Source organism: Ptychodera flava, chromosome 2 (assembly GCF_041260155.1).
Source record: "Ptychodera flava strain L36383 chromosome 2, AS_Pfla_20210202, whole genome shotgun sequence".
NCBI classification, from domain to species: Eukaryota; Metazoa; Hemichordata; class Enteropneusta; family Ptychoderidae; genus Ptychodera; species Ptychodera flava.
In genome coordinates this window covers 43,042,420-43,066,527 of record NC_091929.1, presented here as the reverse complement: position 1 = coordinate 43,066,527, position 24,108 = coordinate 43,042,420, and the positions used below count along the sequence as shown (strand labels likewise).

The window sequence follows — 24,108 nt, the reverse complement described above, 5'->3', positions numbered from 1 at the left end:
TGTATGGATGATAAATATATACGTTGCCATTGGCAACAACCTGCTGCTACACAGGCCGCACCAGAAAAAAAATCTGGATAAATCTTTTGGGCACTCAGAATTATACAGTTTTTTGCAGAACACTTGTCAAGGATCCTGTTTTCCCTTCAGCGATCTTATTTTTTTCGTAAAATGCCCAATTAAATTTTGCGATCGAGAAAAATTTGGACCAAACGACAAATTTGTGTCCAGGTTGCACGATAACCACTGACTCCAAAGTACGAAGTTTTTCTTGAAATTTCCGTTGATAATCTTATCCCAATGATTTTTGTTCTTGTATTCTCTTACTTGTTACACACCAGTTACTATCGACACATTTTTTGTCAATGACACCTCAGAAATATTCAGAAAACCACTATTTTACTTGCCTGTGCGACACCGACGTCCTTTAAATCTCCCGCTGTGTTGACAAAACTGCTGGTGACGTCACAATTTTACATAGCATAGGACCGTGACCTCTGTAACGACCCCCTAAGAGTCATTTTATTATGATGATAGCAAAGTATTATTACGATCTCACGGCTCGAAATATGAATGGAAAAAAATCACTGTTGTAATTTTCATTTATAATTCAATGTCTGCGTGTGCTACGATGGAATCCCACTTTCTGTAATTTAACTTGTAACTGAGGTACACCGGCTATGCGTTGCGCGGTAAATTCCGTTTTAGGTTACTTAGGTGGCCTTATTCGGAGTTTTCCCCTCCCTCCTTAACAGTTGAGCATAACATCGGAATATTCTGATGCTATCTCTGTACTTGCAGTTGTCTTATTGTCCCCAAGTAAGGGTAGGTCATTTTGCTGGTCACGGCATAGACAGTATAAAAGATGTCTACGGTCACGGGCATGGGGTTTTTACTCATAACATATCTGGCCTATGATTCACCTAAGCTGGGTTGAATCACCCACGCCGGCCTCTCTCTCTACCCAGGAAAGTCTGTTGTCTCCGTTCTATTTGCAGAACTCACCACAGCAGTTGCACGCGTGGGTAAGACCAAACTAAAAACTGTGTAGGGGCCGTGGACCTCAGCTCAATAAAACTGTACTTTGGATGAACTTGTAAATTTCAGTGCGTCGACAAGGTTGACGTCGGCAGCCTTGATTTCATTCGATCGTATAACCTTGTGTGACACGTTGCCGGATATGTGTTTATATTCCTTACAGAACGCTTTAGAATGCTCCCGAGTTAGGAAGATGGCGTTCACGAAAACCGGCGCCATTCATGAGAGTCACTGAAGTTGCTTGGGCAACGATGATTGGTCTACAATGACATCATAGCTATTTCTTCTTGGCTTGTTCTGATTGGCCAAATATGACGTAATTTACTATTAATGGAAAGTGATCTCATCGTTCTGGTTTACGAGATGATGTCCGCCAGATCGATCGAGAACCGACTATGTCGTCCCTGTTTTTGCCTCCAAAATCGCCTTTTCCGTGTGTTGTTTTGCCGTTTGTGAACGGGAGAGACGATTGAGGTGTGCTGTGACCCTAATTTGGAAGCAAAAGCTGCGGGAATCGACGTGGAACCAGCGGGCCAAGAGTAAGGAACTTTGAACTGCTACCAGTTGTACTCGCTGGAAAAAACTATTCCAATTTTTCGGTTCTCTCCATGTTGTACACCTTCGGAATTCATATTTGAGGTCGAACTGGAACAGGAGACCCGACTGACCAAGTGGATATTATCAAATCGGCCATTTTAGACATCCAGAAAAGGTAGCAGTGGTCATTCAGAGGAACTGTGTAAAGGCTATCGCAAAGAGAGAGGGACCCCAAAAGTTGAACCAGCAAAGTTTATTTTTGGAGCTGATGCATATGCAAAATCTGCAACGTTCAAAACGCAAGTCAGCTATCGGTTCAGATCGGACTTAGAGAACGGTTTCTTGATAATCACAGGCTCAAAATAGCTACTGGAGACCGAAATCAAGCCAATTGTCGTAGTATTTGACAGGTGTTTCAAGTTTTGACATTTAAAATTTGATTTTTTGGCGAGTTTAGCAGTGGTAAGATGGACCTGGTTGAAGTTATCGATTTCTAATATTAGAACGAAATTGTCATTAATCTGCACAGTGTGAGAGAAGGGTTATGTCCGATCCGGTCCAAAATAGGATTGCTGAGTTGAGCGTCAAGTATTTTGTTTAGCTTGTATCAGTGGGTAGCTAAATACTGAAGGAATATTTTCCAGCGTAGATCATCTGAAAAATCTCTCCTGTTATAATCTCAATTTAAGTTATATATAATAAGCAACCTGAAAATAATATTGATTCCATCAAGCCAGGTTACGTTTTTTGTCGAAGTTTGTTTGTGCAATATATCGGAGAAAGGGCTTCGTCTAACATAAAGTTATCAGATAATATTTATTTTATAAAATACATATTTTTACTAATCTGTTGTGTATATGCAATACTTGAAAATAATCTTCACTGCATTGGTGCAAAACGTTCCACGAGCGAGGTTTTTGTTAAATTTATGAACGACATATATATTCTTGGTTTATATCTGCTTCACATTTAAAATCTGTTAGTTTCTATAGCACAACAACCGTTGTTCACATTTTTTGATGTCTTAGAAGTTTATTCTAGCATAAGAAAACAAAATCTCAGTATTGTACCAAGAAGGTTTAGAGACTCTCCACCCACTTGGCCCACAGTTCCTATATCTCTTGTGAAAAGTGGACCGCAGTTTTAGCATAGATGCAAGCTTTCTTCCAAACACCATTACCAGAACGCTTACTCTCCCTAAAGAGAAAGATGGCGGAAAAACTCGGAGAAACACCATGTTTGAAGATGCTACAAGCCGACAAGCTAGCAGAACTGCTTCAATCCAGTATGGACAAAATACTGGTCATTGACAGTAGATCGTTTCTTGAATATAATACTTGTCACGTCCACAATTCAGTAAACGTCGGTTCGTCCAAACTGATCAAGCGTCGTCTCCAACAAGATAAGGTAAGTTCTGACTTAAACTTTAAAACCTGCAATTTTTACCTTTATTTTTTTAACCTGCCCATTAATTAGAAAACTATCTTTGCTGTGTGACCTATCTACACACTTTTAGCAAAAGTATAAAATCCAGGGAAAGCAAAGTTGTAATTACAAGGGTAACATGTGAACATTGGTTAGAGAACTTTGAATTCATGCTTAAAATATAAATGGGTTTGTTAAAATTTGACAGTCAATGTCATACTTTTTTTGGTGACAGTATGGTGTAAAAAGTCATGTCTGTTGTGAGAATGGGTTGTCCAGTGGTCAATTTAAGATAAAGATATCATTTAGTATAAAATATGCTCATATGTCTCAGCATTTTATAAATCTGATCTTTTCCTTCAAGGAGTCATCTTTTGTAGGTTCTTTTGAGCAGTTTTAAACAAAAGGAGAAGCTAAGCTCAATTACTTTTCCTTTGTCATTCCCGGTTACATCAGTTGAAATTGTCATCACAGAGAAAATAAGATGAACACATCGTATCTTCCAAAAGTCTGGACCTGAGAAATAAGAAAAGATAATAGCTTTGTGTCACTTGAACCTTGCAAGTTCTCTTGAAAATTTTTTGCAGTTTCTTTTGTTGTGGATTGCAGGGCGTCAGTTGTTGCTAGGTGGGTTCTCCATTACACATGTACCAGTAAACCGGTGACACACTGACAGACAGTGCTGCCGTTTTCTCTGAGTCATGTCACTCTGACTTGACTTTTTCATTTACATAGCATTGCCATACCTGCCTATATTAAATAATCTTCCCAGTCACAAAATTCATTTCATAATTCAGTCAATAATTCCTTCAATTTTTCAGTTTGCGTTAATATTTTCAAATGTTTAATTTTACAAATAGCAGGCGTACATTTGGCATTAATATAACAGCAATTATTAACAGACAAGATATGAAATGTACCGTGAAATTGTATTCTTTTCTTATTTAAACATGTGTCAAGTATGAATCACCATGACAACTCACTCCAAATACTGATTGGTCATATCCTGGGTATGAGATCACACCTGTATGTGTTACCATTGGAGGGGAGGGTGTTACTGGATTGAACGGTAAAGGGAAAGAGGAGAGACAAAGTCTTCACATGTTTTCTGGGCAACAAAGCTTTAGCTTTAGCTAAGCGATGTTGTTCTTATCCCCAGGGATGTTAAATTAAAGCAAGAAATTTGGCGTCAAAAATAGGTAAAGATTAACTCTTACCAGAAAGGGAGATAAGAAAGAAATAAATAAATGGGAAGATCGTTAAATTGTTGAGACATTAGAGGATGTGGTTTTAAATTGTTATTGGACAGTAGGTATGACGAAGCATCATTAATTAATCATTAATATATGCATAGGTAATATTTTCAAGCATCCCAGGCAAGTGTTTCCACTAAAGTAGAATTGCTTTTGAAATAAAATTAAACAAGTCTAGCTCTGCTTGGTTAGGTTAAGCAATAATTGCAGTCACAGTGTCTCCACTGTTCAGGAAAATGATCAAGAAGTGCCACCATAAACAGAAAACTGGCTAGAACATTTGAAGATCAGGTCTTCAACGAGAAGGGTAATCATTAGTGATTTTGGGGGCCTGTTTCATCCAAAATTTCAAGAACGCGTCAGATGATTTTGCGGAACCTTTCGGCAGTTTCATGCAGTCTGATAGCTGACTGCATCACTGAAATCACCGTGTCAGTACAGACCCAGTAAGTCACTGTAATTTTGGTTACGGTAGAAGTGCCTTCCAGGTACTGTATAACATCAAAAAAGAACTTGTACCTGACAAATATTTTGAGGTTATCACCGGAAAATTTCAATTCATTGGCTGCTGTACAGTGTCCTTTTTAATTTTTCAATGTTCGAGTAAAAATTATTGATTTTCTTCCCAGTTTAAATCTGATCGCAGTTTCCCCTGGCGACCGTTGACGAGCACTGTACATGACAAACAACTGCAGTCATGCAAGCACTTGAACTTTTTTGATGCAGTGTAGTCACATGTTGATCACGTGACACAGAAACAATGTTAATTATTAGATGTCTATGTTAGACATAATACTGAGTATTTCATAATTTTTGAACCATTTGGAATTTGCTTCAACTCTTTACTTCCGTGACATGTGTTCAAGTTTAATGAAGTGGCGGGACCAATTTTACATCCAAGCCAGTGAATCTGATGACTCTGTCTTGGATTTACTTCAGTGACATCATCATGACATCATTATTATTGTTATAATAATCAATGACATCATAATGAATGATACTTTTATATTAATTGATGACATCGTAATGAGCGTGCTCGCAAAGTTCATTTGACAAATCCTCATGTGCCTACATGTGTCCAGTAAGCGTGCATTCCGGTTGGGTGTTTTTTTCTGTCAAAAAAACGTGAAGGAAAGAATCGCTTGATTTGTTTAGGAATTGCGTCTGTGCTTGCCCTGCAACGTAAATGCCGGTAGTGTTCAGTAAAGAAATACAGGCTTTGTGTGGGAAGGCCGATTTTCGGAATACTATGACGTGGAGTGAAAGGCATTTTGACTATTTTGAAAATGAGGTAGACAATGAGGAAAAACATCTTCTCTTTCGCTTACATCCCTGACCCATTTCAGTTGTCACGATTCACCCTTCCAACAAGATCACTGCCTCCCCCACGTGCCGCTATCTCTCCTCCCACACACATACACTGCACCACACTACACATAGATCAGTGGTAATTTTCCATGTATTTAAGATGACCAAGTGCTGGAGTGTGGATAATTCCATTATTCTAAGGGAGGATCAGTGGATTAAAGATTTAGTCTCAAAAGTTGGCTTATCTACTTTGCAGATTCTGAAATTTTCGAAAATATCTCCACTTCCGCATTTCAATTTTCTTTGTGTTAAATTAGTCGACCATGTTCTTCATATTTGTTCACACAATGAATACGATTATTCAGGACAGTATGCGGAGAATGTTCTATCTCACGACAGATACTTGAACAATATTGGCATTTATTGTTGTAAAAATTAAAAGTTATATAAAATTGAAATTTTAACAGCACAGGGAAATGTGCATGTTTGTGAAAGATATAAAAAATTTGAATTTTCTCGCATCAAATCAGTCCATTTGCCCAAAGATGTGGAAAAATATTGTCACTTTGGCCAATAAATTTTCAGTGCGCATTTCTTGCAGAATTTTAACATCAAACTTTTGAACCCTTTGAGTGCCGTAATTTTTTCCCACCAAAATTGTAGTACAACATTTTACCAGTTTTTGTAAATTTTTCTGTAATTTTCTAGCTAATTTTTGACCAAATAGACATTATATTTTATTTGCTACAATTTTTTATCAAAATTTTGGCAAAAATCTGGAAAATATTTACTAGAGTATTATTTTATAAAAGTGACAAAAATTGACTTTGGCACTCAAAGAGTTAAATATAAATGTCACTTGTGCAGCAAAGAAAGTCATAAATAGAATTTCTACAAAAACTGATATTGTTACCAGAATTTATGATATAGATTTACAAGCATGTAAGCATGTATTACAAGCAACAATGAAGTATGGAAATTAGTTACATTATGTAGAAATTATCTCTTTTTAAGGCATGGCCATAAGACACAAAAAAATGCTCTACGAAAAGAGTTATAGCTGTACCGTGTATTTTAAAAGTCAACATGGCCCTTGCTGTCCCTGTGATCAAATGACAGTGATAAATTGATGGTTTTTTACCAGTCACTGAAATAGATGACATGACATATGATTGAAAAGTGATCTGTAACAGATTGTTGATTTGACAAGCGTTACTGAACTGCGTGTCGCATTTTCCATGTTTTAACTTAAGCTCTCGATGGTGGGCCTTCGTAACAGGAAAATAAGGAAGCTGGAATTATGAGTCATACCGCAGTAACTTCCTTCACCTGAAACAAAAAAGCCAACGCCAGTGCAGTGACACAGAGTGTAAATAGACTGTGTAATTGTATTGAGATATCGTCTTTAACAATTTAAACAATGAGAGAGCGCACCACTGTCACTGGTAATTTAAGCAGGGAGGCAACTCTCTCGAAATCAATATTACAACATCATTGGCAAAATTGTATTTGTTACGTACATTCAGGAAGCTTGTATTATGTGTATTCACGACAGCATTAGCAATAGGCAATTTAGTTCTTGACGCCTGTGATTCGTCAAACACTATTGAAATGGTCCTTGATCAGAGTAGTGTCATTTTCAACTAAGCAAACTGTGAAAGACATGTTGAACTACACTGAACTTCGAGAGGAAATTTGTTAGTATGGAGTTGAAGAAACTGACAGTTGCCCGATACCAGAAATGATTTTCAACTTCACGTTAGAATTACATCACGCTGAATGTATTCAGAGAATTTTCAAGAGGTTGTAAACTGGTTTAATGTTTTGACAAGCACTGTCAGTGACGGCTGTACGGAGTCCATGTTGAAGAATTTGTAGTGCTTATGAACGCATGTGTGTATACTCCTAATGGTTGAATTCTTGAGCAGTGACTGGGGTTCTAAACTTAGTCACTGAAAAAATTGTTTTCATAACACTAGCGATGAGACTTTACATGTCAGCAGACAATCAGAATGACATTGCAGATTTGAAGTTGAACATCAATGATAATCACATCGATGACACATCGCAAAGGAATTTGTGTTGTTGTACAACAGCCCTGAATGTCAGTTACCTTGTCTTATGAAATGAAGCAGTCGGTAAAAATAACTCTTCGTAACACTCGAGATGTGTGGTACAAAAGATGTTGATCAACATATGCAAGGACACATATCACTAGAACTGTATTGAAGTGGTCTGTATCAAGTTCAATTTTGTGTAAAGTGTCGTATGTGTGCGTGAATCCTCAAAAAATATACACGTTCATTCAAAAAAAATAACAATAATAACAGTATTTGAATGTTTCAGAAATATATTGCAAGCTGTTTGTAAGCAATGAATAGATCACAGTAGTTGTGGAAGATAACTTGTTCAGCATTTTCGTCAAAAATTTAGCATTCTTTCAAGTTAAACTCAGTCAGATCATTGTAAGCTCTGGTTTTTGGAGAAACTTTACATGTACAACCCCGCCAGGACTATCAACACAACATTGGTGTTTGCTTAGTGTAGTTATACATTCATTGAAAATACCCAGTACATGATAACCTTTTTGACATGGGTGTCGTTAACCTTTGTGTATTTGAAATAGCTGACCTTTCATGAATGACCCTGGTGACCTTCTGTACCTGCTGATCTGTCGAGTGGTCAAATGGTGTGTACGTGTGTGTAGTGACAGTATTGTACATGTATATGGGTTCATTCTTAATCTTGCCTTCGCTAACCTTTTTGGAACATTAGGTAAATAGTTTTGCAACTGCTGTAATATTTTGTCGTTTCCTAAAATTATGTTTTTATGACCCTGAGTGAACGCAAGTAAATTGACAAGAGAACTTTAAATTTACCATGGTGCCACTAATAAAGACAACACTGTGTTAAACCCCTCAACATGAGTTTTCATATACAGTAAAACCTGTCTAAACCGAACCCTTCAGGGACTGAGAAAATTGTTCGGTTTGGAGAGGTGTTTGGTTTGTAGAGGTCCTTTTAACATAGAGTTCTGTTGGAATGGGACTTGGAAAAGGGTTTAGACAGGTTTCCAATTTAGACAGGGTTCGGTTTAGACACATTTCACTGCATGTAAACAAAATTACGCTCTTACGGAACAAAATCTGCACACGATTTTTAACAACATATTGATACATTGCCGTCCTGGACTCAACTAATTTTGTAGTTTCTGACAAAAAGAAGAACTACATATAGCTGCAGCTCTTTTGGTGATTTTATACTTAAAATGACTTTCGTAGATGCATGTATGGCTCTAGTTCAATGATTAATTACGGTTCAGAAATAGAGTACAAAATTTATTAGCATAACTGCCTACAGCCAGACGGAGTATGTGAAATTGCACGACAATGAAAGAAGCAAATGGGATATGACGTGAAACATGTTGATCAGTAATGACCAATTACACGATAACACTGTCACCACCAGATGGTTGATCCAGTCAGTTATTTTTCTGCGGTTACTTTTTGGACATCCGTATTTGGTAATTTCTCCTGATGAAAAGGTTACATTAGGTCTATCATGGTCAACCAAATATTTTTCTCCAAAAATTGTTTTCACGAGTCATATGTGGCTATCAATTGTATCTGCCTTAGTCACCAGTGCTATCGGTAAACATACTACGTTATACAAAAAAATTTAAAACCCTGATATTGCGTTCTTTATTTTAAGTATTCTTTTGTGGCAATTTCAGTACGGTCACTTCACACATTTATAGCATGGCTTTATTTCCATTTTAGCTATTAATATTTCAATTTAATCCTTTCCGTTTTGTTTATAAATCTTTTCTGTACCTCTGTCACATGCAATTATCCGGTGTCAGATTAATTTGGATTATGTTGAATGAGCTCATAGATTTACGCAAAATGCTTTTTTGTTGTGGAAGATTAAAGTTTTGACGATGTCTGACAATGCGGGCCGTCACTCCACTCACGGCAAATGATCAACGGAATAATACTAGAATTTCAAATTATATTATTGTCATATTGAAGTACAATAGGGTGCCTGTAGGTGCTAATTTGGTCCAACACTTGATAATAAATGGCTTGGCATATCAGTACAATGACCAACCCACTCAGTTCTGCATGCTTGATTGGAACGGTACATAAATAATTGGTATCCTAGTAAGTTGATAGTCTGGTTTTATGTTATATACATGTAGTAGTTCATTCATATAGCAGTATAGGCACTGTGAAAAGGAGTTTTGTGTGTGCCTATATATACATATATATATATATATATATATATATATATATATATATATATATATATATATATATATATATATATATATATATATATATATATATATATATATATATATATATATATATATATATATATATATACCATACTGTATAAGTTCAGGTATTATGTTATATAGCAGTTCATTCATATAGCAGTATAGGCACTGTGAAAAGGAGTTGTGGCGTCGGTGTGTGTCTATATATATATATATATATATATATATATATATATATATATATATATATATATATATATATATAATATATATATATATATATATATATATATATATATATTTATATATATACCATACTGTATAAGTTCAGGTATTATGTTATATAGCAGTTCATTCATATAGCAGTATAGGCACTGTGAAAAGGAGTTGTGGTGTGTGTTCTATATATATATATATATATATATATATATATATATATATATATATATATATATATATATATATATATATATATATAATATAATATATATATATACATATATATATACAGTTGTATATATACAGTTGTATATATATATATATATATATATATATATATACCATACCATACATACCATACCATACTGTAAAAGTTCATTTAGCAATACACTGTAGGTACTGTGAAAAGTCAAGAGAGAGATAGATAGGTAGATAGATAGATATACAACTATAGATAGATAGATGAAATCACATTGATTTGACATTCTGTGTCTAGGATTGGTATGTTGAGGGGGAACAGCTACCCCCTTCCTCCCACACCAATATGCTCCCCACCCACCTAAAGCCTAAACCTTTGCATCCATATACAGGTTGCAATGATCTTTGATGTTATATCATGCTTTATGTTTCTTTATTAAATGTGTACACACCCTCGCGATTTGGAGAGGCTTTAGCTTACCTCTGCCACAACATGGTTCGTCCCAAGCCCATTGCATTCAATGTAAATGTTGACCAGTTCACATCAAAAGGGGGGATGACAAAGAATTAAAGAATACACATAGTTGGCTTCTTGTCTGTGACAAGAATACGTGAACTACTTTTTCTGAACGGACCATAAAGTCAGATTATATCCTGACCATACTGCTCATAAGAGCTTTTGCAGTTTGGTAGAACAGTGGGTATCTCATCAGCATATTCTTAGGCAAAGGCAAATACTGAAAACTTGCATTGTGTTATCTCTTTTCTGTATCTATTCTGTATCTAAGCAGGGTTATATAAAGGTGTGAGTCAGTCTTTGCTATCTTTTAAGATAGAGTCGAATGTAAATGTAGCGTATATCTTATATAAATACCAACTTGCCAGAAATTCCCAAAGTTCACAAATAACTCCCTGTATCTTTGAACTTGAGGTTTTTTAGAATGAATCATGTTTACTGCTGTGTAATTTTATATTCTCATTCAATCTAAAAGTCATGCATATATCTTTTTCTCAGGAAAACTGTCCTGATGTTGTCATTCTTTTTGATTTCTGCAAAGGAAGTAAAGTTGTCAAATGTTCCCTGCATTGATTGAGGTGTGGCGGTGCTGCACGTTTGTAGAGATCGTATTTGCAATTCAATTTAGATCCTGTTTAATAAATTCTCACTACTGTAGATCTTGCACATATATGAATTTGCTGTTTTCTATGTATTTTGATGAAAAATTGTCCTCAAGGTATAGTGCACCGAGCTGCAGAGCTGGTGGAGTGAGACTCAGAATTCCCAATGAGTTAGGGGGCTTTATGAAAAGATGATGTCATGGTTTTCAAGGCTACAGAATGATGTCATAGAAAGAATATTGATATCAGAAAAAAGGCAAGCTGCAAGCCTTTGTGTTAATCAAAAATTACTTTCAAAAGCATCTAGTATACAGCAAATTTCTCTCACAAAGTCCTCATCACTCAATAGTATGCAGTTGATCAATATCTGAGTAATTTTATTTGGCACTTTGAGGAAATTTTTGCAGCGGAGAAAAGCCAAGCTATTTGCAACGCTCACCAAACGTTGGATCGATAAGTTTGTTTTAATTACCATTATGAAGGCATTTAAGCTCTTGTACAAGTGTCACGCCTATTTTTGCAACAAAAAGTGCCATTACAAGTGAAACATTTTTTGCATGAGACCAAACACAGAAATTGACAAGATTGTCAGGATACGTTTATGACATTCTACAAAAATATTGATTTATTAATATATTATCATCAATGATTCAGACACTTTTACCAAGGCTTAATAAGACATTATCATTTAGATGAAATTGATGATTGGAAAAAGGTGTGTCCATCGTGTCTGGTTCTGCAAAGGAAAGATTTAAAGACTTCGTTTTTCAGGAAAAAAATCTAACTTAAAGTGAAAATTTTTGAGTTTCAGTGTGTCCATTGTGTAGTCCACTTCCGAAGAACAATTGCAAGTCTTTGTTTCAGGGATTATATCCAACTTAGTATAATTTTTTTTATTTGAAGTGTATGGCCATTGTGTCTGCTAGTTCTTTTGAGAATTTCAAGCTGTCATCACCTGCAAGCTATGCTACTTCCAATGCATAAAATTTTTGGATCTCAAGTTCATGTGTTCTATGCATTTTGAACAAAAGATGCATAATGACCAATCTCGCCGAGTGGTTTTGGTCCATTTAGCTCTGCAAGCGTAGGTACTTTTGTGATGAACCAATAGCATCAATCAGAAATTACGAATTGCAGTTTGTGTCAGTTCATCCAGTGTGATGAATTCACACCAGGGTTGTTTTTCAATTTAATATTTGCAGGGTTTAAATTTCAAGGCACTCATATTTATGAAATAGAGAAAGTGACTCGAAACTGTTGACACGTTTCTCATTGTACATCGGCAGACAATAAAGGTATGACTCATCGTCATGTGATCAGCTCCTGAAGGTCAAGGTCTGTTGTAATGCTAATGCAGGTGATTGGCAGGTCAGAGGGTCAAATTTGATGTTGTGAAAATTACTTATCATCGTTGATGAAATTTTGATGCGATAGGAATATTACTTATTAGTGTATTCTTGGCAGTCAGGCAAAGCTGGTCACTAACGTTGCAGACGAGGTATTTCAGCTTACTTCAAAATATGTATGAATAATAAAACAAAAAAATATTTTATTTTCTAATTATCGCTCTTAAAATCTCTGTGTTTGTCTCATTTTTAGACCCTGGATATTGTCGGTTTACCATTGAGTTAATGTTTGTGCTAATGTGAATGGGGTATGAGTTACCATGTTTTGCATTGTTCAATGAAAACAATGGAAATTAGTAATGGTGAACTCTATATGGAGTAAAACGATGTTTTGAGTCGAAAAGATAGAAATTAATAATAACATTGTTTCTCAGCATGTTCTAAAATTACACATGATGTAATGCATATGGTAACTGATAAAATATTTCATAGTTTGTCATTTGAGATCAGAGGTTACTGTACAGGCCCGTCTGTGTCTTCCGTTCCCAGACTTTCCCACTATACCCCCTTTCGATTTTGTAAGGTCACATGGAGGAGGTTATTTTCCACGGTTCCTCCCAAGATATGAAGAAATCAGGAAAATATCCCGAAAACAGATTCCATTTAAGTCGAATACTCTCGAGAAATTGTGTAGTGCGCTTGGAATGTGAATTATCAGACGCGTGGAATTTCAGGGATTTTTTTCTGCTGGAACACGAGGGTGGCTTTTTGTGAGATTAGGTGAAGGTCACACAATTGAGGCTTGTTAAGTCTTGTGGCTTTGCGATGAGTCATACTCATTCAGATTCCATATTCTATCAATATTGACCGGACCACGTCATTGTCTAGGGCTGCCTTGAATCATACGATTAGCATACACCGGTACTGCCCGTCTCTGGTTTTCTCAATCTCTCTCCGGTTTTCTTTCAACCAGTCATTTCCGTTGAAATCCTCTCAACATGGAACAGACTTTGCATTTCAGAGTTCCGAACCGAACTAAACAAACCTTTGTAAATTTTCCATTCCAGGTAACAATACGCGAGCTACTCGCCAGTTCATGCAAAGTGGATGCTGATGATAATTGTGAAGTTATTGTTTACGATCAGTGTACAAAAAACGTCTCAGGAATACAAGCTGAAAATTTCCTTTCTGTCTTACTAAACAAATTATCAGGAACTTTTAGAAGTGTTTCTCTACTTACAGGTGAGTTTAATCATTTTCTTTCATTTCTTTCCAATGTGTATTAAGAACCCTTTGAGCACCAAAGTCAATTTTTGTCACCTTTAGAAAATATACTCCCGTCAATTGTTTTTTCAGATTTTTGTCAAAATTTTGACACCAAACTGTACACAATAAAATGTGATGTCCATTTGGTCCAAAATTATTAAAAAGTTACAGAAAAATTCATAAAAATTGGTAAAAATGTTGCACTAAAATTTTGGTGGGAACAATTACAGCAGTCAAAGGGTTAACCCCTATACACCACAGTTATTGTTATATGCAGCTCGTAATCGAAAGTTCAAAATTTTTCCTGAAACTGTCCTCAGAGAAACTTTCAACCATTTTCCTGTTCTGTTCATCTTACTTCTATCTTTCTGATATATGGAATTGAAAAATTCTAAAAGAATTTGTTAAAAACTGACAGTTATTGTCTGCCGTAATGTACAAAGAAGCATGATAGATGATTTAGAGTGAGTCAGTGCTATTAAATTAACATAACTATACAATCTCATTAATACACTTAGCATTTATGAATAGTTGTAGGGTATACCTCACTGCAAGTTTTAGAAGACAAAAAGTGACTTTAGAGACTGGTCTTGTAATATTTATGTATTTAAATATTGTGGTATTTACAGATGAGAAAAATCACCCATTTACAAGGAAAAAGGAGAAAGTTCATTGAACACAAATCTATGTGTATCTTTCTTAGTTTTTGAAAATTAACCCTTTGAGCGCCAAAGTCAATTTTGTTGCCTTTATAAAATGTACTCCAGTCAAATTTTTTCAGATTTTTTCTGAAATTTGGATGAAAACTGTAACTTATGAAATGTGATGTCAATTTGGTCCAAAATTATCAGAAAAATTCACAAATATTGGTAAAATGTTGCACTAAAATTTTGGTAGGAAAAATTACAGCACTCAAAGGGTTAATATCTCTGGCAATTATTTTTGTGTGAATGCCAGACAGTGAGTTTTTTACTCCTTCAACAATCACCGAAAGCAATGAAATGAGAGTCGTAAATTTTCATCTTGTAGGTGGCTTTGCAGATTTCCAGACGTGTTTTCCAAACCTGTGTGAGTCTCAGGGTACATCCACCAAATGCTCAGCACTGGCGCCGTTATCACAGCCTTGCATGCCAGTCGCCAACGTGGGGCCGACGAAAATCCTACCGTACCTCTTCGTCGGATCGCAGCAAGACGTCTTTGACCAAGAGCTGATGCACACAATTGGTATAGAGTATGTCCTCAACATTAGCAAAACCTGTCCTCAGCCCCAGTATGTACAAGATGGACATTTCTGTCGAATTCCAGTCAACGACAACTACTCAGAGAAAATTTTGCCCTGGTTCGATCAAGCTATTGAATTCATCGGTATGTATATCATTCAAATTTTATCAATGTGATCGATACAAATTTTAATTTCATATCAACCTGGCGCTGTCATTACAATGGCAATTAACTTAAAATTACTGAGTTTATTTGAAAAAGCTGCACACTTATCGGCGATTTCCAGCGTCTCTGAAATTGGCAGCTGCCGAGAAAGCACACTTCACGGGCTCATATACATTCTGTACCAATTGTGGTTACGTGTTTAGTACTCATTGAACTTGCGCTTGTGAACTAATTTTAATCAAAAATATAAAATCATGAAAATAATGCCAAAAGTTACAGCTCATGTGCCTTTAAGTGAATTTCAGAACATCCCTGCCATCTGAATAGTACAGGGAAAGTTGGGTGAAGTGATTTAACAAATTTATTACAGCAAAGGAGAAATGTGGCAGCAGATACTGATCGTGTTTGCATTTTGGAGCATAAGTGAAAAGACAGATACTCTATTTGTTGGAAAAATGAACTAAAAGTACCTGAATGGTTTCCTGGTTACTGAACTGATGTATTGAAACTAAAGTTATGGTACCGAATTGATTCATGGAGTGTGAAAATGTTTCCTGGTATAGCTCTTCTAAGTGTAGACATATCGTAACAGTGGATGGAATAGCATCGGTACTTGTGTGTAAATTTACTCATGAATATGGATCAGCTGCAATAAAGCCTGTTTGAGTACCCACCCTGGTAGGTTGTAGAATTAACCCTTTGAGCCCAAAGTCAATTTTTATAGCCGTCATAAAATGTATTTCAGATTCCTGCCAGAATTTTGATATAGAACTTAAGCCAATTAAATGCAATGTCCATTTGGTCCAAAATTATGAAAAACTTACAGAAAAACTTTATGAAATTTGATAAAATGTTATACTAAAATTTTGGCGGGAAAAAATTACAGCGCAGAAAGGGTTAATGAATGCATATCATGTACCCTTATTCACAGTGGAAATATTTCTCAGTTTTGAAGCATGATTGAAAAGGGAATGATTTGTTTAGCAGTAGTTTTTAAACATTTTTTCGCTTGGCTTATTTTTGCAGATAAAGTTCAAAGTTCAAATGGAAAAGTCATCGTACATTGCCTGGCTGGTGTATCGAGATCTGCAACCATAGCGATAGCCTATGTAATGAAACATCTAAGAATGTCCTCCGATGATGCATACAGGTAAGAATTCCAACTTTTCTTGATTGAATGAAGTTACCATAGTAACATGAAATATGAGTTACCATAGCAACATATAATCCAAGAGTTACCATAGTAATATTATCGTAATAACTATGGCAGTGTGATACCTTTCAAGCTACCATGGCAACATGTCCAAGTTACCCTAGTAACATATAAATTAACATAGGAAACGACATAAGAAAATTCATCTATGCTGTTTCTCTGGGTATTACTTCCTTGCATTTATTGAAATATTTCGTAAAAATATTCTTCTCAGCTAAAAAAGCATCTAATGCATGTTTTCCAAACTAAATGCATTCACATTAGCTACAGCAAAAAACAGGATGGTTGAACAGTCTCATATACGTTACGTTTACTTTTTTGTATGTGGCACACAAGTTTTGTAGATAACATTGTAGATAAAAAGAACTGACTCATTTGAGTGTTTGGATAGAACACACAAGGGAATAGCTAAATTAGTTATCGAGTTGATAGTAGAGACCGAAGTTAATTAGGACTGCACTCTGGCTAAACAAACCACAATACAATGTATACGTACTGATGCCAATCTGTCTAGACACACAAAGATAAACAGTGGAGTGGAGAGTTACATGATTAGTATTTCACTCAAATGAGTCGGTTCTTTTTATCTACAATGTATCTACAAACTTGTGTGAGACGTACAAAAAAGTAAACGTAATGTATATGAGACTGTCCAACCATCCTGTTTTTTGCTGTAAGTAGATACAGGTAAAACACATAAAGTTACGAAAGTCAAAGTAAAGCTTCAGGTTATACAGGAATTTATTGCCAGAAATGCCTGAAAAGATAAATAAGTTTAGCCACTTTCACAACAGACAGAACTTTTTGCCATGAAAACTATTGCAGGTGTGTTAAAGTATTTATCAGTTTAGCCACTATCTCAAACTCATGCTGTGGTGAGCAGCAGACTTTGTCTTACCCTGATGCATTTCAGTATCATGCAGTTTGACCCCCTTGGCAGACAAAAGTTATTTAATCTGGCGAGAATTGAAACTGCAGTTGAGTCTGAAAATAAACATACACAGATAGCTTTGATGATAGAAAGGCTCATTTGAATTCTTCGTCTGTGTCTACATCAACTGATCCAATGAGTGTGTTCTGTGTGAAATCGAGAACGTCCAGAAGTTAACATAGTTCTGTGTTTTGTTTATGCTTGTCAGGTATGTGAAGGACAAGAGGCCTACAATATCACCTAACTTCAACTTTCTTGGTCAGTTACTGGAATTTGAGAAGAGACTCAAGGAAGACAACAAAGGAGCTGATAGTGTAATAACCAACCAACCACATGGCGGTAACTATGGCGATGTGATCACCCCACAGCCGAGGTCACCGAGTCCATACCGAGACACTCGATTTATCTTTAACAAAGTCACCTCAGAGATAGTTCCACGTACATCTTACGAGAGTGATAGTAAACCTACAGAAAGGAAGCGTTCTAAAGTTTCCGATGTGAACATGAAGAATCTAGATACACTGGGTAAAGCCTGTGTACAAATACCTCAGGGAAGAAAATCACCGCAACGTCCAACTGGTTTGGATGTTTTCAGAATATCAGACATGGGACCAATAATTCCTCCTGCACCAGCCATGGCTGGCCCAGGATCCTCTCCTTCCAAGACTCTACAAGAATCCATGATCATCAACGAAGCTACGTTTCTGCCAGGGTGCTTGTCTCGACAAGACAGCGTAACCCCACCCTTATCAGGTCAAGTAACACCAGTGTCACCTAGTTTAATCACAGAGGTGCCTTCTGGTAAACCAGTCAGCCCAGAAAGTCTCCGACAAGTTGATTTGCTGACAAGCGCCCTCAGTGTCAACTCTCCTGATATAAAATTGCAAAATCCATTCATGTCAAAGAAAACTAGACTTGATCGCCAATGCATTTCCAAGGAAACCCAGGAAAACCAGGAAACTCTTGAAGCTGGAAAAATTACTGACTATAAATGTTCTTTAATTAAATCATTTGGCAGTTCAACTGATGCTGAGAATCCATTCATGAATGTCAAAGAAGCAGCCACTGAGCATGCTCAGTGTGGACCAATCGCAGCAGACGCTAGAAAGAAGAACAATCAGACAACCATCAACCAATCAGAGAAGCCGATGCAACAGGAACCTAGCTGTGATGATGATAAGGCAGAAACAAAAAACTTGAAAGTCTGGTCTCAGCGGACATCTGTTGGGACCAAAAAGGCAGCAGCTTGTGACGGAAATAAGAACCAGGATTCAGACAGGTTTGCAGGACAAAAAGGAAAGTGTAAAGGCGGACATCAAATAACGACTCAACGATATGGTCAAACTACGAAGAAAACACAGCACACAGATTGCAAGCTGCGACAAGAAAAGACGGATAGTGGCTTTTACAGGGAAAGAAAACCTGAACATCTAGATATCATGGAAAATATTCCGTGTGATATACTGGGAAGTCAACCCATGAAATGCTTTGCTTTCCAGGAGGCGCCACCATGGACTACGAACACTTCAAATCAGAGCAAAGGTAGAGAGTTTGTTTTGCATGAAGACCGGGGGAGTACGCTGCAAAGGTCTTCCGGTTCCTTAGAATCCATGGAGTGCCATTATCCAGACATCACAACAGATATGGACGACAGTAACGGAAACACACTCAGCAACCAAAGGGCTTTGTGTGGAAGTTGCGAAATGATTGAAGTTTCTTGAAAACAAAAAACTCAAACAACAACAGCGATTTATGTAAACCAAGACCAAAGCATTCAGTGAGAATTCAAAAACTGATATCATACGAAACTGAATGAACCCAACATAAATGATAAAAACGTTGCCAGTCAACATTTATTTCATACAACTGGTTTTGTAAGAAAACCTATGGTTCTTTTTTTTAATGTTGAATGAATGAATTCCATCAAACTCTAACAATACAACGCATGGAAGAAAGAACACTTTTCATGACCAGAATATTCCATACTGAAACCAACATGACCATCTCAGTGCAATAATTTTATGTGACAAAATCTGTCAAAGTAGTGCATTCAGAAGTGTGGTATGAATGATGTACTTTTTATATCGTAGAGGCATAGTATGGTAGAAGGAATTTGGCGGACGAGAAAAACCCAAACCATTTTCTCATGGAGATCAAAAACTGTTTCATGAGCTTTTAATTAAAACAATGAAGCTATAACTGCCGTGATGGTTACTTAAAGTATTAATTCCATGGCTTAGTAACCTTTGAACCTGGTTCGGAGGTTGATTCCTGTGTCATGGGTCATTGCGAGGTCAGAGTTCAAAGGGTATTTGCTTCTCAAAAAGTTGACTTAAAAATGATCATTTGTCAGCCATCCAATGTGAGTTAAACGAGTAATACAAAGAGCAAATTATGTCTACCATCATCAGTACTACAACCTGTATACTTCTAAACTTTATTGTACTGTTGCTTGCTGTGCTCAAATAGTTACAACTCAGAAATCAGTGCAATGTATCTCTGTTTTGCCATGAATCTGCAAACCCAAGCGTACTTATATACGTACGTACAGACGGTGTTTTTCGAACGGTTGGGAAGTGATTGCACAATGGCTTTAAGATCACTCTCACGACAAGTCGTAATGGAAATATGGAAAGCTACAAAGGAATTAGCTTCTGAACACAATTCATTTTCAAATTGCTCTAACTTCCCTTTGGACTATTTTGGAGTTATTTTACGGTACTAACATAATTGTAACTTGATCTGTTGAAAATTTACTGAAAATTCCAGTAACTTTACAAAAAGAATTTTCAAACAAAGTTGTTCATCGGCAGTGTTCTCCACAGCTTGGGGGAAAAAAAAGGGGTTGTAATTTACATAACAATGCATAATTTGCATATTCTTTTGTTTTGAAAACACTCTTTTGTATGGTTATCAACATGTGAATAGATTTCTCGAAAAAATAGGGGTGGCCCATCCCTCAAAGTTCACTTGTGGAGAACCCTGGTTAGGATATTTCACTGGGTGTTTGTATACTCTGTGTACAAGTTTATAGCTGAACACAACTCGTTACAACGTTAGCAGTCAAAACTAAAAAAACTCATCATCTACACCGAGATGAAGGTTAGCTTGCAAAGGGACTGAAAGAATGACGGTCAAAATGGCAAGGTGACTATCTGTGACTATTCTCAGGGTTCTTGTACTTCAAGCTGCTGTGCCTTGTCAACCAAATCTAGTATTCCCTCAAGATGAAAGACAAATAAGAAGAAGTAGGAAGTGGTGGGCTGTATGCTTTCAAAGTAGATATTCATCGTAGCAATGCTTGGTCCGATTGTTCATCAGTGAATTCTTATTGTTCTGATAGTCATAGTGTGTTAGAGACAGAATTATCTGTCCTTGTGAAAGTATATGATTAGTTTCAACCTGTTCACCCTCGATTCCTTGTAAAGAGGTCCACATTTACCATTGATAACAATGGATTTGGGCCAAACCATGGTGGTGAAAGGGTAAGAGATGTTTACTTCAACCTGCCTTACTTGACAGAACTCCAGATGTTGCATGTTTACAAAGATACTTGTGAAATCTATTCTGTGCCTTCTTAATCTGGCTTTATAGCTTACAAAGTCGTTGAAACACAGTCAAACCATCTCAAGAGACGATAAAGAATGCACTTACTTAAATAGAAGGATTTGGATGATGTCATCGGTAGCACTTTAGAGATAAATGACTTAATTTATTATTTGTTAAAGTGGTTCTAATTTACGTGTTTTCTTCATTAGGTGTTGTCATGGTAACATGTATGTGCTTTCCTTCTAGATATTGCTCTGTAATTTGCATAAACTCTGTATTTTGATCTCTTAATTTTACTTTTTAGTTTTAGGAAAGAAAGTGAAAAATGTCAATGATTTCCAAAATGGTATATAAATTCAAAATATATATGGGCAAGTTGGTATTACTTTCAGCTCCATCAATGACCTCGAGAAGACTGAATTGTCAATATTGGAGGTGCTGTCCTTGATCTCCCTTCACAGAGGGCGCCCTCTACCAGCCTATTGTGCAGTCTAATCTCGAATACTGTACTTCCACAAACTATTGCTGAAAGATGTGAAATTCCAGCATTGATGGAAGTTGTGTAATTAGTAATCACCGTACCGCATATCTTCTTGATTTTTCTCATGCTGTCACGGATGCGATGGTGATCGACAAATACCGTCTGTTGTATTTAATGATTAATTTATTGACCTCTCGTACTAATTTATTGTCGAAATTGTACTCTATATTTTATTTCTTATTGTATTCACTAGAAAAGGGCCTAATTCTGACCAATTGACATGTAATCTGTAGTTTTGTATTTGGGCTTATTGTTTGTTGCATCTCATCAGCGGTCTCAATCTAAACGTGTCATTTCTGTGGGTGTTGACGTTGCTGACAAATTCATTTTCTCTTTCTTTCTCTCTCAAACTCGCTTTAACTTATCTAGCAATCACTTTACTGTCAAATACTTGATTATATAGGCAAATGTGTCTTCTTCTTACAGTCTTCTGTGCAAAATAATTACTGACAAATTGTTCACTGTCAGTTTTGACCTTTCTGAGCTAAGGTCAAAGATGAAGGTTCATCTTGTGATCTACAATTTATGTAAATTCATTTTGACCTCTCTGACACGGTCGGTGACCATACCTCATGGTTTTGTGCCCATGCTCGTTAAATACACTGGCATTTTTTTTTATTTTGTTGCTGTTTAATAGTTCTAGTTCGTGGAGATCTGCAGATTTATATTAATTTTACTGTATTCTTTTTGCAGATCAAAGCAATAAGATATTTAAGCCTAATCTTATCCACCATGAAATTCAGTACTACTGATATACGTCTCATATTAGACACTGACAACTTACATCTCCAGTGTGAGGCGAGAGTTCTTATCAGACATTATATAAACCCTCTCATGTATTCAAGAATAAAAAACAAACCAAGACACATGCTTCTCAAAATTTAAGTTTTAGTCCTCATCCAGGTTTGCCATAAAATATGTAGTACATTACTGCACAGTTAGGCGGTGCTAATGGTTGCTGTATGACTCCCTATGTTTGTGGCAAAAATGTCAGTACATGACACCCTAAGTTTTTGATTGTCACACATGATGCTTGCAATTTGTGGGATGCGAATTCACACAATAGTATAACAAGTATAATAATTATAATTATGAAAATTATAATTATGATAATTAGTATCGTATAAAACACTTGTTGCTTAATATTGCTTTCCTGAAGTAACAACACAAGATGAATCAAATTTGTCTGTAGTTATGTTGACACTGTACTCAAATTTTTGTTTCAAGACTTATAGTTGATTTTGGCACGGCATCTCACTATGAGATACCAGCGAGTTTCCCCGTGCGAGCTTCTCAGCTGAAATGTAACGAATAATCAATAACCACATGCCAGCTTTTATCACAAAGGACAACTTATGCCAAACAGCAAAAGTTATGACAGGTTTTGACCCCATTTTTTTTGGCTTCATGGCAGTTTTAAGACATGAATAGAGGAGAAAAAGTCAATAGTAACGGAACTTTTTTTTCGTGTAAACAGAAGTTAGAAGAGATTTACGATAATCAGAGAGTGGCACTCGTTAATCAAAGACCGCACCTTTTCATAACAATATGTGCCTCAACCAGATTTGTTCAGAATTTATCAAAAGTTAATTTAGAATGACATGATTTCCCCAGTCATCTCTTTGTTTTTCTGTTGTTGATCGTGAGAGTGTGGAAATTGTAATTGTTGTCATCGTTTATGTTATTTCAAGCAATAAATATATTATAAATTGAAACCTAGCTTCACATTTCCTCAATTGAGTATTGTATGATGTGTGTATGGCGACTATTCAGTGCTAGGGTGTACACCTAAAGATTCACGGCCTCATGGTTGCAATTTGTGCTTGGCTGAGTGTGCTTGTCATTGTTATCAAATACAAATAGGCCCCCTAAGTTAATGTTGAAACATGGTCAAACTTTTCATGGCCAAATAGTCCTCGTATTTAGGACAGGTACCAATGGGACAATATCCCTAACCGTTAAACCCTATCAGCCCACATGCTAAAATGTCAAGATATTGACTATCCCCATAGTGCACGAGAGATGAGACTTGGAAAATGGCATTCTGGGACAGTTACCCCAGACATATACCTACTCGACCCTTACATAAACCCTAGCATTCTGGGATAGTCACCCCCAGACATACCCACTTGACCCTTACACAAACCCTAGCATTCAGGACTGTCACCCCTCCCCCCCCCCCCAGATATATACCCACCAGACCCTTACAAAAACCTTGGCTTTCTGTGACAGTCGCCCCTGGACTCACACTCATCTGATCCTTACATAAACCCTAGCATTCTGGGATAGTCACCCCCAGACATACCCACTTGACCCTTACACAAACCCTTGCGTACAGGCACAGTCAGCCCCAGATAAATACCCACCAGACGCTTACAAAAACCTTAGCTTTCTGTGACAGACATCCCTAGACATATACCCACCCAGTTAGCCCTCACATTAACCTTTAAGCATCAAGTCCCTTAGCCCTTAGGGTGATGAATGCCCAGGGTGGTTT

General features: G+C 36.5%; 1 protein-coding gene across 1 annotated transcript; it reads left to right on the top strand.

Moving 5' to 3' along the window:
* The first annotated feature begins 1,377 nt into the window (after positions 1-1,377).
* Positions 1,378-20,351, top strand: LOC139121516 (uncharacterized). Its single transcript, XM_070686459.1, has 5 exons — positions 1,378-2,982; positions 13,793-13,967; positions 15,021-15,356; positions 16,404-16,527; positions 17,730-20,351. Exons 1-5 carry the CDS (start codon positions 2,728-2,730, stop codon positions 19,240-19,242), a joined length of 2,403 nt encoding a protein of 800 aa, XP_070542560.1. The 5' UTR covers positions 1,378-2,727; the 3' UTR covers positions 19,243-20,351.
* The last annotated feature ends 3,757 nt before the right edge of the window (positions 20,352-24,108 follow it).

Bases quoted from the DNA above. Each gene is read 5' to 3' on its own strand.
- LOC139121516 (XM_070686459.1), top strand. From the start codon at position 2,728: ATGCAAGCTTTCTTCCAAACACCATTACCAGAACGCTTACTCTCCCTA. The intron at 15,357-16,403 runs GTATGTATATCA...TTATTTTTGCAG, and splicing joins TCAAGCTATTGAATTCATCG to ATAAAGTTCAAAGTTCAAAT. The intron at 16,528-17,729 runs GTAAGAATTCCA...TATGCTTGTCAG, and splicing joins TCCTCCGATGATGCATACAG to GTATGTGAAGGACAAGAGGC.